Source organism: Mercenaria mercenaria, chromosome 7 (assembly GCF_021730395.1).
Source record: "Mercenaria mercenaria strain notata chromosome 7, MADL_Memer_1, whole genome shotgun sequence".
NCBI lineage: Eukaryota > Metazoa > Mollusca > Bivalvia > Venerida > Veneridae > Mercenaria > Mercenaria mercenaria.
The window spans coordinates 36,485,647-36,501,651 of record NC_069367.1 but is presented as its reverse complement, the minus strand read 5'-3'; the positions used below and the strand labels follow the sequence as shown (position 1 = coordinate 36,501,651).

At 35.8% G+C, this 16,005-nt stretch overlaps 1 protein-coding gene across 1 annotated transcript in view; it reads right to left on the bottom strand.

Annotated features, from left to right (window-relative positions):
• The window catches only part of LOC128558230 (gamma-tubulin complex component 3-like), a 93,161-nt gene that overhangs the window by 58,896 nt on the left and 18,260 nt on the right, over nt 1-16,005 (bottom strand). The window contains exons 15-26 of the mRNA XM_053547108.1: nt 14,840-14,950; nt 14,323-14,425; nt 13,575-13,702; nt 12,515-12,579; nt 12,161-12,296; nt 10,899-10,967; nt 9,517-9,652; nt 8,539-8,627; nt 6,953-7,084; nt 6,111-6,140; nt 1,961-2,101; nt 1,146-1,265 (exon numbers count right to left, since the gene is read on the bottom strand). Coding sequence (XP_053403083.1) covers nt 1,146-1,265; nt 1,961-2,101; nt 6,111-6,140; nt 6,953-7,084; nt 8,539-8,627; nt 9,517-9,652; nt 10,899-10,967; nt 12,161-12,296; nt 12,515-12,579; nt 13,575-13,702; nt 14,323-14,425; nt 14,840-14,950 — 1,260 coding nt within the window. The remainder of the gene's footprint in view (nt 1-1,145; nt 1,266-1,960; nt 2,102-6,110; nt 6,141-6,952; nt 7,085-8,538; nt 8,628-9,516; nt 9,653-10,898; nt 10,968-12,160; nt 12,297-12,514; nt 12,580-13,574; nt 13,703-14,322; nt 14,426-14,839; nt 14,951-16,005) is intronic.

The following is a 16,005-nucleotide window of genomic DNA, read 5'->3' as shown; positions in this document are numbered from 1 at the left end:
CATAAATAGTGTTTTATTAAATACTGTTGCAATATTATTCAAAACCAAAATCATCTGTTAAAATGAATTAGATAATTATATTATACGAGTTCAATGAAATTACATAACGCCGGAATTTTAAAAGCAATGACAGTCTTTTTTACATTTATGAAGTTATAGAATTTAATGGAAATTATACTTGAAATAGAATAGTTAGAAGATATAAATGCTTGCAAAATACAAAATACTATTTATTTTCATCTTGTCTAAATGAATTAACAAATTATACAGTAGTACATGTATATATATACATGTATTATACAAGTTCAAAGACATAATGATATTAAATTTCATAACCCTGATGTTTTAAAAATATAATCCTTGCATTTATTAAATTATATGTGTTAATGAAAATAACACCTGAAATAGAAAAGTAAGAAGAAATAAATGATTCAAAAATATAAAACATTGTTTAATTTCTTCATTTCTTATCCCATCATAGTGTTGATATTTTAAATTAACTGTATACATAACAACATGCCACTGCATTTACCTGTAAATCGCGGCGATTCATCGCAATTCACCGCGAACCACCGGCACTTCATCGGGAAACCGCAATCGATTTTATTGCATTTGGTCGCGGCGGACGCTGTTAAATGTATTGCGGAGATGCATGAAAAAACGCGCATCTCCGCGGCTCAGGAAATTGTCCGCGCTAGGGTCCAATGGCGGGGAGGCGCGTACTTTGAAAAATCCGCGAGCTAGGGACTGTACCATACTACACATTCGTACTCGTTCAACATTTGCATATATGTATATACAAAACTCTTTATCATGTCTCATCTCACATATCAGCAGTTGCACTTAAGTCTTTAAGTATCTAGAGAAAAGGCTATAGACTGACAACAACTATTTATCCATTTAAAAGGTCATTAGTCATATCGATGACATCCATTGACCTATCTACTTAACCATTTATCAGGTCACAGTCTGACAGCCATATTAATGAAATAAGTTGCCCGACTCCTTTCGGTTAAATATGTAACAATTTATAAGGTCATAGTCATATTAAGGCTCTTCCTTGCCCTGTTCCCGTGAGGTATCTATTTAACTAAACGATCACTGCAACATACACACTCTGGTAAAAGGTTTTACAGTATCAGTACCTGGTATGACTGGGCTAAGACAACAAGCTTGGCTCGTGTTGAAGGTATCACGGTTTTAAGAAATTCCACTCGTCTTTTCCTCTCTTCTTCTTCCATTTCTTCTGTCAATCCCCAATCTCCCTAAATGAATATTATAGAAGAGTTTTAGACCGCTGTAAAAACACCTGTCTTATCTGACAATAGCCTTGTGTGTAAAACTCCGGGAAGCAGTCTAAGATGATATCCAAAGGCTTGTATGTATTAGCCTTATTCTATGTAAATAATTTCAAAAAGAAGTTTGTTTCATTTGTTTTACACCATTTTTCAATTGCATTTCAATGAAGCAACAGTGGTCAGTTAATTTAACCCATGCTTCTGGAATCTGTACCAGCAACTACAATGTTCTCCACAAGTAACTTACAACTTGGTAGAGGATGAACTGCCTCTGACAAATCGTCACGCAGAACATTTTTTACACCTAGGAATCTGAAACAAAACCTTTCAATTCATAGAATAGGCTCAAACTTCTGAATAATGATACATCAGATTGTTTTACACTTACACATCTAGGAAGACCCCAGGTACCCCTCTGGGCAATATTGGGCTAAGTGGGCATATGGGCAGAACCACTAACCTTCTATAAGCAAGTTTGATGGCTTGCTTACATGAAGAATTCTACAGCCAAAGTCACATTTTGACTTGAATCTCTTTGGAGCAAGTGACTGCAAGTCAGCGACCTTATTTATTCAGCCACTTAAGACCCACTGTAAAGGATACAATCAGACAAAAAAAGGAGATCTCATTTGACTAGGTGGAAAAATACCAGAGAAATTTACCTGATTTGTTCTTTGTTTTTGCATCTTAATGAAATGTTGCCTTGCCATCAATTCTTGCTGTGCCATCTGATAGAAGGAATCCTGCGCCTGCTGAAAGTCTATTATCAGGTCAAATATGGTCCGCAACTGAGTCAAGATACCCTGTCATACAACAAACAATACATGATTATAAAGGCTGTTTCACAGAGTTTCTTTACATTGATGTGTATCATCAGCAACGATAATCAATATATATAAAGCCAACCCTGTCTATAAAGTCCACTCTTGTGGTCTTGATCTGCAGATGGTCTTTATTGGCAAGTTACAACACACTGCAAATTTTAAATCAGAAACAATTCTAATGGTCTTTAAAACCAGGTGGTCTTGTGAACAGGTTTGACTGTATATAAAATGAAAGTAAAACAATTTACCCAGTTTCCATTCAGAGCATCATACTGAAAACTTGAGACTGTAAGTTCAAGGTACATATAACTGTATTATTGTAAAGTAGTTGTGGTGATAACTGTAAAGATTCAGTGCATCACAATGACTGCTATTCTGGTTTTCCGAAAATATCCTTATGAATGGTTTACCTAAGTTATACAAATGAACCGCGCCATGAGAAAACTAATATAGTGGGTTTGCGACCAGCATGGATCCAGACCAGCCTGCACATCAGTGCAGTCTGGTCAGGATCCATGCTGTTCGCTAACGGTTTCACTAATTGCAATAGGCTTTAAAAGTGAACAGCATGGATCCTGACCAGACTGCACGGATGCGCAGGCTGGTCTGGATCCATGCTGGTCGCAAACCCACTATGTTGGTTTTCTCATGGCGTGGCTCAAATATGTACTGAATCTGAAGATATGTTTTTTTTTTCTACCAGGTTTCTATTCAAAATATGTATGCTTAATTACAGCATCTGTGTATCCTTAACCCTTACCCTGCTAAATTTCTATAATGAACTTGTCCATCTTTCAGTTTGGACAGTACCAGTAACTGTAACAAGAGCTGTCGGAGGACAGCAACGCTCGACTATTTAACAGCCTTGTCGCTTGAATGAATAAGAAAGTCGAAAAAGGGGCATAATTTAGTAAAACAGTAAAATAGGGTTATGGAACCTGCATAGTGCTTATCAGCTCATGACAGTGGACAAGTGTATGAAGTTTCAATCCATTCCCATTAGTGGGTACTGAGATACCAGCTTACATATAAGAATTTAAGCCAAAAACTCCTAAGTTGAAAAAGGGGCATAATTTTGTAAAATGCAAGGTTGAGTTATTGACCCTTTGCACTGCATGTCATATCATGACAGTGAACTAGTGTGTGAAGTTTCAATCTTTTCCCATTAGTGGATACTGAGATACCAGCTTACATACAAAAACTTAACCAAAAATTTCTATGTTGAAAAAGGGGCATAATTTCGTAAAAAAGCAAAATAAAGTTATGGGACCTGCTTTGTGCATGTCAGATCATGACAGTGAACAAGTGTGTGAAGTTTCAATCCATTCCCATTAGTGAGTACTGAGATACCAGCTTACATACAAAACCTTAACCAAAAAATTCCGAAGTCGAAAAAGGGGCATAATTTTGTAAAAAAGCAAAATAGAGTTATGGAACCTGTGCAATGTAAGTCAGTTTATCACAGTTAATAAGTGTGTGAAGTTTCAATCCATTCCCACAAGTGGTTACTGAGATTCCAGCTTACATACAAAACCTTAACAAAAAATTTCTAAGTCAAAAAAGGGGCATAATTTTGTAAAAAAGCAAAACAGAGTTATGGAACCTGTGCAATGTAAGTCAGTTTATCACAGTGAATAAGTGTGTGAAGTTTCAATCCATTCCCACAAGTGGTTGCTGAGATACCAGCTTACATACAAAAACTTAACCAAATCGGGACGCGGACGCTGATGCGGACGCCGACGCATGGGCGAGTCCAATAGCTCTACTATTCTATGAATAGTCGAGCTAAAAAGGGGTGCTTACCAAAAAGATACTGACTCAGACTGAAAAGCAAACAGTGCAGATCATGATCAGACTGCACGGAATCAATTGTGTCCAGCATGATAAGGGTTAAATAAAAGCCTTATCCCAGAAGAGAAAAACATTTTACCAGACAAACTCTCGAAATGAAACTGTCATCATCTCAAGTTATCAGTATAAAATGAAGTAATAAAAAACATTCCAAATTCAATTTCTATTTCTATACAAAACATGCAAAATCAGTTAAAACTATATTATTTCAAGATTCAAAATCTATCTATGATTATAGGATAATAACATTACACCAACTATTGACTAACATTAACTAGATACTGGTAAATCTGGTTAGGAACATGTTATAACAACATTAGCATACAGTTATATCACCAGTGCTTCAGGAACAGTCCAAACTATTTGTGAAGGTAGCCAGGATGATTTAACCTTTACCCTGCTAAATTACTAAAATGGATTGATCATTCAATTTGGGCAGTACAACTTCTTATTCAAAAGATTAGGTGGATCAAACAATAAGATAAAAGTCTTCTTAACCCTAACCGTGCTAAATTTCTAAAATGGACTGGTCCATCATTCAATTTGGGCAGTACCACTAATTATTCAAAGGGGTGTTAACTGAAAACTGACTGAATAGCTAACAGTGCAGACCATGATCAGCCTGCACACATGTGATTAAAGGTTAAGACATTAAATCTGTTTTCTTTTACTTAAATGCACCAAGTCTAACAAAGTTTTTCTGGTTTTAAAGAAGGTCAATTCATACAAGGACCCTGCAGTTACAGTAAAGTTCAAGCATATTAGCCTGCTAATTTTCTAAAATGAACTTGTCCATCTTTCAATTTGGACAATACCATTAACTGTCAAAAGGGGTTCTTACCTAAAAGATACTGACTGAATGGCAAACAGTGCAGATCATGATCAGACTGCACAGATCTGCAGGCTGATCATGACCTACACTGGTCACAAAGGCAGACTCAATCATGTTCAACATGATAAGAGTTAAGTTCAAGCATATTAAAGATAAACACATATAAGTGAATGTAAATTATATTAGTGAACAAAATTCTCAAAAACCCTAGTGTAGAGCTAAAAGTCATATTCAACACACGTGAAGTATTAATATAGTTGAACCTGCCAGTGGCCACCTGTATTAAACAGCCATTTGCCTTAAGCAGCTGGTCTGCTTACTTCCAAATTGGCTACCGATATTCGCTTTTAACTTCAACTTGTCTTAAACAACAACAGTGTGTTGCACTTTGGCTGGCTGCTTAACACAGGTCTGAATGTATTTTTGAACAGATATTTTTGTGCCTGTGATAGCAAACGTAAATAAGTGACTGGACGTGTAGTTCACCCTGGTGCTGGAAGACTGACTATATGCTTTTATTGTTTCGAAACTGTTTCAGTATCAATTAGCAAAGAAAATTTTGAGCCACACCATGAGAAAACCAACATAGTGCATTTTCGACCAGTATGGATCCAGACCAGCCTGCGTGGATGTGCAGGCTGGTCTGGATCCATGCTAGTTGCAAATGCACTATGTTGGTTTTCTCATGGTGCGGCTCATTTTGCAGCTGAATCATTGCACCAGGGTTACATTTTTTTTTCATTGTGTGGCTCATTCTCAAATACACTTACTGGGGTCATGCCCTAAAACATAATGTTTATTTTCTTTAAAATGAAATTCAAAACTTGTCTTTAAAAAGTATCTGCTTTGCCAAAGGTAATTACATATATCATCTACGCTCAAAATGCTTCAATATCCAAGAAGATGAGATTTCAAACTGAGTATGCTAATGTGAACTGTTTAAATTTCCAATACTGTAAAATCATTTAATTTCGTGGGCATGAAATTTCATTGTTTCGGTCGAAACGGCAATTTCGTGGGGATATGAATTCGTGGATTTCAACTTTTGAACATAAAATAAAATGGGAATTTTACTTGTTTTTTGGGATTAAATTTCGTGGATTGAATCAACCATGAAATCCATGAAAATTAATCACCCACAAATATTAATGATTTCACAGTAGCGTAATACTGTATAAAACAAAATTTTCAGTGGATCCATTAAACCATACAGAGTAGCTAGTTAGTGAGCGATATATATATATGTATATAAATCATTCCCACTCATCAAACACACACACAGACCATCACCAAGTGATTATAAACCTGGTATGTTATATATTCTCCAGTCTCCGACTGTTACATACAAATATTCAGGAGTATAGTACAATATACATGTTATAGAGTAAAATAAATATGAAATGCGCTATGAGAAAACCAACACAGCGTGTTTGCATCCACGCAGTCTGGTCAGGATCAATGCTGTTTGCTTTCAAAGTCTATTGCAGTTAAAGAAACCGTTAGCGAACAGCACTGATCCCGACCAGAATGCGCTGATGCGCAGGCTGGTCTGGATCCATGCTGGTCGCAAATGCACATTGTTGGTTTTCTCATGGCGCAGCTCATATGATAGATAACAAAAATCATATCTTTCCATTCAATATAAAATATTGCAATATGAAAGAAAAATCATTTTAAAATTGCATAGAAAGTAGTAAAACATTATTGCATGTATGAGATGTAAAGAAATGCATTCTGCAAAAATGATGGAAAACTCGTAACAGTTAAAACGTTACATCTAAAACGTTACATCTTCATTTCTTCTCAAGATAAATGAAGAATAAAGGAAAACTGAAAAAACTGAATTTTTCCACTCCTATACTTATAAAGACAGAAGCGGAACTTAAAGTGATGGAAAACTCTTTTATATAAGGAGCAGGCTTGAAAAGATAAAGCAAAATGTTAAAAGCTCAAGTAAGATAACATTCAAAAATATAAATAACTGGAAAACTGCTCCTATTCAAAACCAGTAACAGAAATATAACTTGCATCACTGTCAAAAGTATGAACTTTTTATTCATATATCCGTAAGTGTTTTGTAACCATTTTTCATATCGTATGATGAACCTGACCCTGTTTTTCAAAAACTATGATAAACATGCTCATACCCTAGACTGCTCGTCTAACAGACATCTTGTGATGATTGTATCGAGGAATGTCTCGTGGGCGGCTATAACACAGTCTAAATCTTCCGCTTCACGTACTTTACTCAACAACTCATGCCAAGAACATTCAAGCACCTGTAACCAGACAAATAATTGGTAATTCCAGTATATGGCATGGGAAAGACATTGTACTGGAAAAATGTGACAGCTGCTCCACACTGACTGTGGCTGAAGGTTTGAACTGTCCTGCAAGAGTCATTGAACTATAGATACAGTTCCCTATTCTTCAACATAAACTTTGAAATGGAAGAAGTTTATCAAATTTTAATTCACTTACATAAGCAACTATTTGTGAAACAGGCTGAAAATACATCAGCCCTGACCAGGAATCAAACCGGGACCTCTCACACCTTAGGAGCACACTCTACCACGTCATTATAAAAGCTAGCTCAATAGCAAGGAAGTATAAGTGCACCCTTATACTCTACCCTACTACATACATCCCCTCCATTTTAGAATTTGTTCTCAAATTCCACGAGTTTGAACCTCTGTGGGACATTCCAAGGTGTCCATTCATATCTACTCGTGAGTTATTTACGTTGGGCGCCAAATGTAACAGGCTGAAAATACTTCAGGCCTAACCGGGAATTGAACCCAGGACCTCTCACACCTAAGGCAACTACTCTACCACGTCGCTACAAAAGCTAACTCAATAGCAAGGAAGTATAAGTACACCGTTATACTCTACCCTACTACATTTGTACGGAAGCAAACTGCCTTTAACATGATTTAAAACTCTTTTTATTAATAACCAAAGGCTGATATCAACACTTACATTTTTCTTTCTATGCATCTATGTAAACTGCATGTTTTGTTGCAAATTTCAATGCCTTTATGACTGAAATATTCTTATTTTCTTCTAACGGATCATTTATTTCTTTTGATGATAGTGCTTAACATGTTTTATCATAGTCTGCTGTAAAAGCTTATTTAACTTGTTGTAGTCCTGCCTAATGGAAATACATGTTATCTTGAATGCGATATATGTCTCTAGTCTCATAAAGCCGATCAAGTACCTACTGTAACAGTTGCTTTTGTAAAACTGAGTCAGTTACTATTTATAGATCTTACCTTGAGCTGATGATATACCATTACATTTTAAAGATTTTATATCAAAATTGGTGTAAAACAATTACTATCTACACATTGTACCTCAAAGCATATGTAAAACTGTTACTATTTAAAGATTTCACCTTATAGCTGATGTAATAAAACTACTAATTAATGGATTTTACATCAAACATCAAAATTATGTGAAACCATTACAATAAAGATTTTACCAAAAGCTGATGTAAGGCAATTACTATTTACAGATTGCACCTCAAAGCTGAGGGTAAACTGTTACTATTTAAAGATTTCACCTTAAAGCTGATGTAATAAAACTACTAATAAATGGATTTTACATCAAACATCAAAATTATGTGAAACCATTACAATAAAGATTTTACCAAAAGCTGATGTAAGGCAATTACTATTTATAGATTGCACCTGAAAGCTGAGGGTAAACTGTTACTATTTATAGATTGTACCTCAAAGCTGATGTAATACTGTGTCTGCTGTATAAAGTGAACCATCTCACTTCCCAACATGTGGCACTGGTGTAATATCTTGGATAATTCTGTTAAAGCAGATAATAAAGGTAAAATGAGCTCCCTTTAAGAATGATAAAGTCTACAAGTCTACTAGAATCACTTATAAATGTGTAATATTTGACATATTCTTCAAATAACTGAACTCAATGAAGCTACATGACTTCAGATTTAAAGCAATCATACTTTAGAAACCTCTTTATCAATTGCAACAGAATACTTTTTTCAGTGATTACATGCACATTAAGAATGTTTATCTACAACTACACTCTTTAAGTCTATATCATATGTTGAAAACTCTTGAAAGTGTTTGTCACACTACTGGAAATTGATAGTAACAAAAGGAATCCAGCCTCACCTTACACCATACACATTAAAGATATATTTCAACAATACCTTTTTGATCATTTTCAAGATCCTACTTCTACTGCTTTATTCTACTTTCAATGTCAATTTGGAGGCATGTCCCTTTAATTCCAAGATTATTTCATCAAGTCTACATGTACTTTGTGTTTCATTCCATTACATAATAAGTGACAGTGTAAAATGCAGAGAAGTCTGAAGATCTTCCTGTTGTGAAAGCTGTATGCAGTGTAATCTTAAGTCAGCATTTAGAAACTGACCATAACTGAAAACTGCACTTCAACCTTCACCCTGCTAAATTTCTAGAATGGATTGGTCTATCATTCAATTTGGGCAGTACCACTTACTATTCAAAGGGATGCTCACTGAAAATTTACTGACTGAATAGCGAACAGTGCAGACCATGATCAGCCTGCATGGATGTGCAGGCTGATCTTGGTCTGCACTGGTCGCAAAGGCAGAATCACTTGCCGCCAGCAGACTAAAGATTTAATGGATTAAATGTCATTATTAGAACTCCATGTTTACTGTTATTTTACTTGAAAAGTAACATACCAGGTATAGTCTGCAGAAGTTTGGCATTGAATATTTGATTTTTCCATATCAGTGACAGGACGTACTCCATACGCTTTGCTCTCCACAAAAAGTTGAACACTCTCAGATACATAATCATACATTCCGGGGTGAACACCTGAAAGAGAACGTAATTGAAGTTCGTAAAATTATAATGAAAAAGAAAATGCTTTTATGCTGCATTCACTTATTTCTCCGAAGATTTTTCAATTGTCACCTCTAAGGTACATATATTGTCTTTTCATGAATTTTTTTGCACGAACTTTCACCTGATTCTATCAAGTTTGACTCTGAGTGAATGAATTAACATTATGTCATACTCCGTATAATAACGTTTTGATGAAGATGTTGTTTCAAGTACGAAGACGCTGATGGAATTGACTTTGTCTATATAATAGACAAAGAAACAAGAAAATTAGTTTTGATGCTTCTATAGAAAAAGCTAATGTGATAAAAATAATCTTACACTTGTATCTTTCCACAGTGGATTTATTAAACTTGTTGACTGCTTGTCAGAGAATCCAATTTCATCGTTTTATTAACCTTGTTTAATGAATTCAGTAAGAAAAGACACTCAAGTAAGATCCTATATTTTCCCTGTACACAGATTCTTAAATCGTCTCATGGGGGTGAACATTTGTGCCAAGTTACATCAAAATCCCTCCATGCATGAAGAAGAAATGCTCTGGACAAAGTCATTCTTGTATCTGATCTTTGGCCTCCAAGTGTGGCCTTGACCATAGGCATAGGGACATGGTTCTTGTGCATGACACTCCATTTCATGGTGGTGAACATTTGTGCCAAGTTAATCAAAATCCCTCCAAGCATGAAGAAGAAATGCTCCGGGCAAAGTCATTCTTTATCTGACCTTTGACCCCATAAGTGTGACCTTGACCTTAGAACTTGATTCTGCGCATGACACTCCGTTTCATGATGGTGAACATTTGTGCCAAGTTACATCAAAATCCCTCCATGCATGAAGAAGAAATTCTCTGGACAAAGTCTGTAGACGCCGCCCACCCATGTGCGTTCCCATAATACGTCAGTCTTTCAGAAGGGCGTATAGAAATTCATCAAATAACATTTAAGCTGAGCAAACTTAAAGAACAAACTAACATTTGAGCACACAAAATCCATAAATGCTTCATTAATAACATTTACTTTCTCATATTTCTTACAAAAAATTGACACTCCTCTGCTCCTGCCAGAGTTAATAGTCTGTCTGTCAGTGAAAGTTAAGTAATACCATTATAGTCCTTTTTGTGACAGGCATATACCTTAGTAGAAACACAGAATTCTGCAAAATTAACTTCTTACCAACTTTTTTTCTCTAAACTGCTTTAAATGATACAAATATATCTTACTGTTCTGATTGGTCCGTCAACATGATAGTCCAGACTGAAGACATCCCAACCTGTATCACCTGGTGACACCTAAAATTGAAAAAACATATTGACTTAAGTAAATGTTTTCTGACGCAAAGTCAACACGGTGTACTGACCACAAAAATCATCCAATGCCGTTCAAATGTCACAGACTAGAGCACTCTTCAATCTTGGAAATGCAGTCATACCAGTAAATGGGTAACCAACTGAAACTAGATGATGTCACATACAATATATCAAAGCCCTAGGCCCTGTGGTTTTGGACAAGAGGTTTTTCAAATTTTTTCCCTACATAAGTCTATATAAACCATGTGACCCCAGGGGCGGGGCCATATTTGACCCCAGGGGAATAATTTGAATAATCTTGGTAGAGGACCATTAGATGATGCTACATACCAAATATCAAAGCCCTAGGCTCTGTGGTTTTGGACAAGAACATTTTCAAAGTTTTTCCTTACATAAATCTATGTAAACTATAAAAGTAAACAAAGGGCCATAACTCACTCAATTTTTTTTGAACCAGTCTGATTTTCAGGGGGACACAACTAGGGTACCAAAACATCATCCTGACAAAGTTTGGTCAAAATCCCCCAGTAGTTTCTGAGGAGATGCAGTAACCAGAAATTGTTAACGGACGGACAGACGGAAGGACGACGGACGCAGAGTGATTTGAATAGCCCACCATCTGATGATGGTGGGCTAACAAAATACCACCTCTTCTTTGAAAGGGATATGTCATTTAATCCAAAAAATGCACATATTCAATATTCAGCAAGAGGTTAAGAGATGCCCCCTTCCAAAATAATTTAATCTAGCATACCATCCAGATGTGACAGATACTTTTCAAGCCATCTCAAAATCAAAACAGGGCATTAGGAAATGAAGATATCAGTGATGAGAAATTTTTGCAAGAGATATATTTTCACAAACTGTCTACAATCGCGAGAACAAATCTATTCCAATTTTAAATACAGTAAAGTTTCAGCCACATGAAAATACCTAATTTGATAGTATTCTGACTTCAGCACTATTATACTCCAACATGTGCTAGGGTCTGGTACTTAAGGTGTCAGCCACTCAGCCTGGAGGTTGTTTTGCATGCTGTGTCTCCTTATATAACATCAATACTTGCTTTTTCCAGCAAGCAAACTACAGTGATTCAAATAAACTTTAATTTTTTATTTTTGCAACCCCCCCCCCCCCCCCCCCCCCCCCAATCATAAGATACATAAAAGCTTCACCTCTAGCAACCTGACATCTAATCGTTTCAGTATATCAGAGTCGTCAAACTGAGCATTTGTTCCTCTTATAGCAGTTTCCAGTATGCCGGTCAGATTGTGAAGGTACAGATTTGAGGCAGGCTTGGCAAGATCTTCTCTGAAATAAAAATACAAAAACTACATAATGTTGAAACAGAATCTCCCTCTATGATTAAAAGGATCTTACTTTCTGTAAGCAGCACTGTCCAAATTTCACTACAAAGGTAAACAGTTCATTTAAGGTGAACAGTAAGTGCAACCTTAGGACACAAAATTTTCCAGACCAAGAATTACAGAATAAATTTTGAAGACCAAAAATTATTTAAGTCTACTTACTCCAGTAGATCCATTAAATGACGAATGAAGTCACCTTGACCTAGTAGCAGATACCTTCTCATAGCCTGAAAATACAGGTATGAACATAAAATGAACTGCCTAAACAGCTGGTTTTGTCATCAACTGGACGCTTATGAGCTATGGTTATTTTTTTTTTACAGATTTCTCTAAGTACTATTACCAGCTTGAAATACATTTTCCAGTTAAGAAACATGATCAGTACAGTTACATTTTCTGCTACAGATTATCTCAAATTCTTAAATGTTCAAGTCAAACAGGATATCTCAATTATCAGTTTATTTTAAAATCTGTAATCTACTAAAATCACATTAGAAATCTGGTGTTTTCCAGGTTACAATATCTGAAATCTGCTGCCAGTTACATCATGGAATTTGTGCATTTTGTGTTGAACATAAAGTGATTACTTGAGATAATCTGTGACTTTCCAAAAATTTCAATATCACATAACAAAGGTCTACAGATGCTCCCTGACAGCAACTCTAGTATAATTTTCTGTAAAATTGCTTTAATATAATACACTAAAGTATAGACTTCAGCAAATAATCTCTAAGACTATGGATGAGAATGGTTCAATGTATAAATTTTAAGACCTGATATCTGCAACTTTCAAAAAACAAGTATGCCCACAGGCAGAATGTCGAGCCCTCCGGCTGTCAAGTCTGGCCTCATCCTTACATCTAGGGACAAGTTCTTGCGTATGACACACAATGGTGAACATTCATGCCAAGTTAAAACAAAATCCCACTATGCATGAAGAAGAAATGCTCCGGACAAACTTCAATTTGACATTAGACCTCCAACTGTGACCTTGACCTTTGAGATAGGAACATGGCGTTTGCGCATCTTGCCTTCTCATTGAAGTAAACATTCATGCCAAATATAAACAAGATTAGTCCATGCATGTCAAAGTTATTGGAAAAAATCAGACGGCAACTATATCGAGCTTACTGCAAGCAGGCCTGACAACAAACTTCAAATCTTAAATTGGTCCATGAATTTTTATTTAGCATGTAACACTTCTAGCAAACAAGCTTCAAACCTTAAGATGGTCCATGAACTTGTATTTAGCATGTAGAACATCTAGCAGATGTCTACTTGTCTCCTTGTACACTGTGTCTATCATATCCAGGAAGTTGTTACTCAAGTCTTGTGTGAACATCCACTCAGCTGTAATAGTATTTTACATGACTGAATAAGGGATATCATTAAAATTTGTGAAAGAAATCCCTCGGAAGCAACCAAACACTTAATATTTGATTTGGTTTGACAGAGTCTGTTCAAGAGAGGTAAAGAAATGTGCAACACTACTCACACCCTCTAGCACTGGTTTTAGAGGAATTCTTTCAAAATTTAATTGAATGTTCTCTATTATCTCAAAGCTAAAGACTTTTTTCCACAGAACTTGCTAATAAATGCCTCTATTTTTAATTTAAAATATAGGTTTTTCCTTCCATCTGAACCTCTGCCTCTCTACAGCATCAACCTTGTAACACCAATGGACAAAATAGTGCATTAAACTTTCTAGAGTAAAGTTTTTACAAAAACAGGTTTTAGTCTTCAGAGAGGTAATGCTCTAGAGTGAGAATGATTGCAATGTATTTATGAAATTCATTTGTGTTGGTCTGATAAGAGTCAATCAACAATAAACTAACCCAGACACAAGTCATGTCAAGCAGCAATTTTTGGAACACAATTCTACACTGCCCCAAATTACAGTGACTAAACTTGAAATGGTCAGTCTATACAAATGGAGCTGTGTACATCAACATTAAAGTATAGCAGCCTACCTTGACTCATATCAAGTGCCATAGCTGCCTCTCGACCTTTGGTGGGTGATCTATCTTGGCATACTTGTCGCAGATAATTGATCGATTTTCCTGTCAACAGTATCTGAAAATAATTATAGCAAAAGTGTTTATTGACATTATGCTCGATTCACATAATGGCAGTATGCAGTGGCTTTTAATGGATTTTTTGTTTTTGCTTACTGGAGACTACTTCCAATTGCTTTTATGTCTGCACTACAAAAAACGAACAAGGTTTGAGACCAGAAATTGACAAAGCTCTGATGAAAATGTAGAACACAAAATAATTCTAAAAAGCACTTCGCAATTTCCTTCACATAAATGAACCATATTATTCAAATACAAAAAATACATTTTGCATGAAAAACATGTTTGAATATACTTCAATAATTGTGCACTGGTTAGCGAAATTCTCCAAAAGCACTGGAGTATAAAAAAAAGCAAACTGTAAGAGCATAAAATCTAGCAAAATCATAAAACAGACTGTATTCTGACATACCCTTTTTGCCTGCTCTGTGGTAATGAATGTAGGAATCATGGATTTTCTTAAACTGTATTTATCATGCCATAGTTTATCATTCTTCACAGTTGGGTCAGCAGCAACAAAAAACTGAAAAAAGAGGACCATGATGGTCCTGAATCGCTCACCTCTTCCCACATGACCAAGTTTTGAGTATGACGTCGTTTTTTCTATTATTTGACATAGTGACCTAGTTTTTGAGCTCATGTGATCCAGTTTTGAACTTGACCTAGATATTATCAAGATAAAAACTCTGACCAATTTTCAAGAAGATCCATTGAAAAATATGGTCTCTAGAGAGGTCACAAGGTTTTTCTATTATTTGACCTATTGACCTAGTTTTCGAAGGTACGTGACCCTGTTTTGAATTTTACCTAGATATCATCAAGGTGAACATTCTCACTAATTTTCATGAAGATTTCATGAAAAATATGGCCTCTAGAGAGGTCACAAGGTTTTTCTATTTTTATACCTACTGGCCTAGTTTTTGACCGCATGTGACCCAGTTTTGAAACTGACATAGATATCATCAAGGTGAACATTCAAATCAATTTTCATGAAGATCCATTGAAAAATATGGCCTCTAGAGAGGTCAAAAGATTTTAATAATTTTAGACCTACTGACCTAGTTTTTGACCGCAGTTGACCCAGTTTCAAACTTGACCTAGATATCATCAAGATGAACATTCAGACCAACTTTCATACAGATCCCATGAAAAGTATGGCCTCTAGAGAGGTCACAAGGTTTTTTTTATTATTTGACCTACTGACCTAGTTGTTTAAGGTACGTGACCCAGTTTCAAACTTGACCTAGATATTATCAAGGTGAACATTCTGACCAATATTTATGGAGATCCATTCACAAGTATGGCCTCTAGAGAGGTCACAAGGTTTTTCTATTTTTAGACCTACTGACCTAGTTTTGACCGCACTTGACCCTGTTTCGAACTTGACCTAGATATCATCAAAATGAACATTCAGACCAGCTTTCATACAGATCCTATGAAAAATATGGCCTTTAGAGAGGTCACAAGGTTTTTCTATTATTGAACCTACTGACCTAGTTTTTGATGGCACGTGACCCACTTTCGACACTGACCTAGATATCATCAAGATGAACATTCCGACCAACTTTCATACAGATC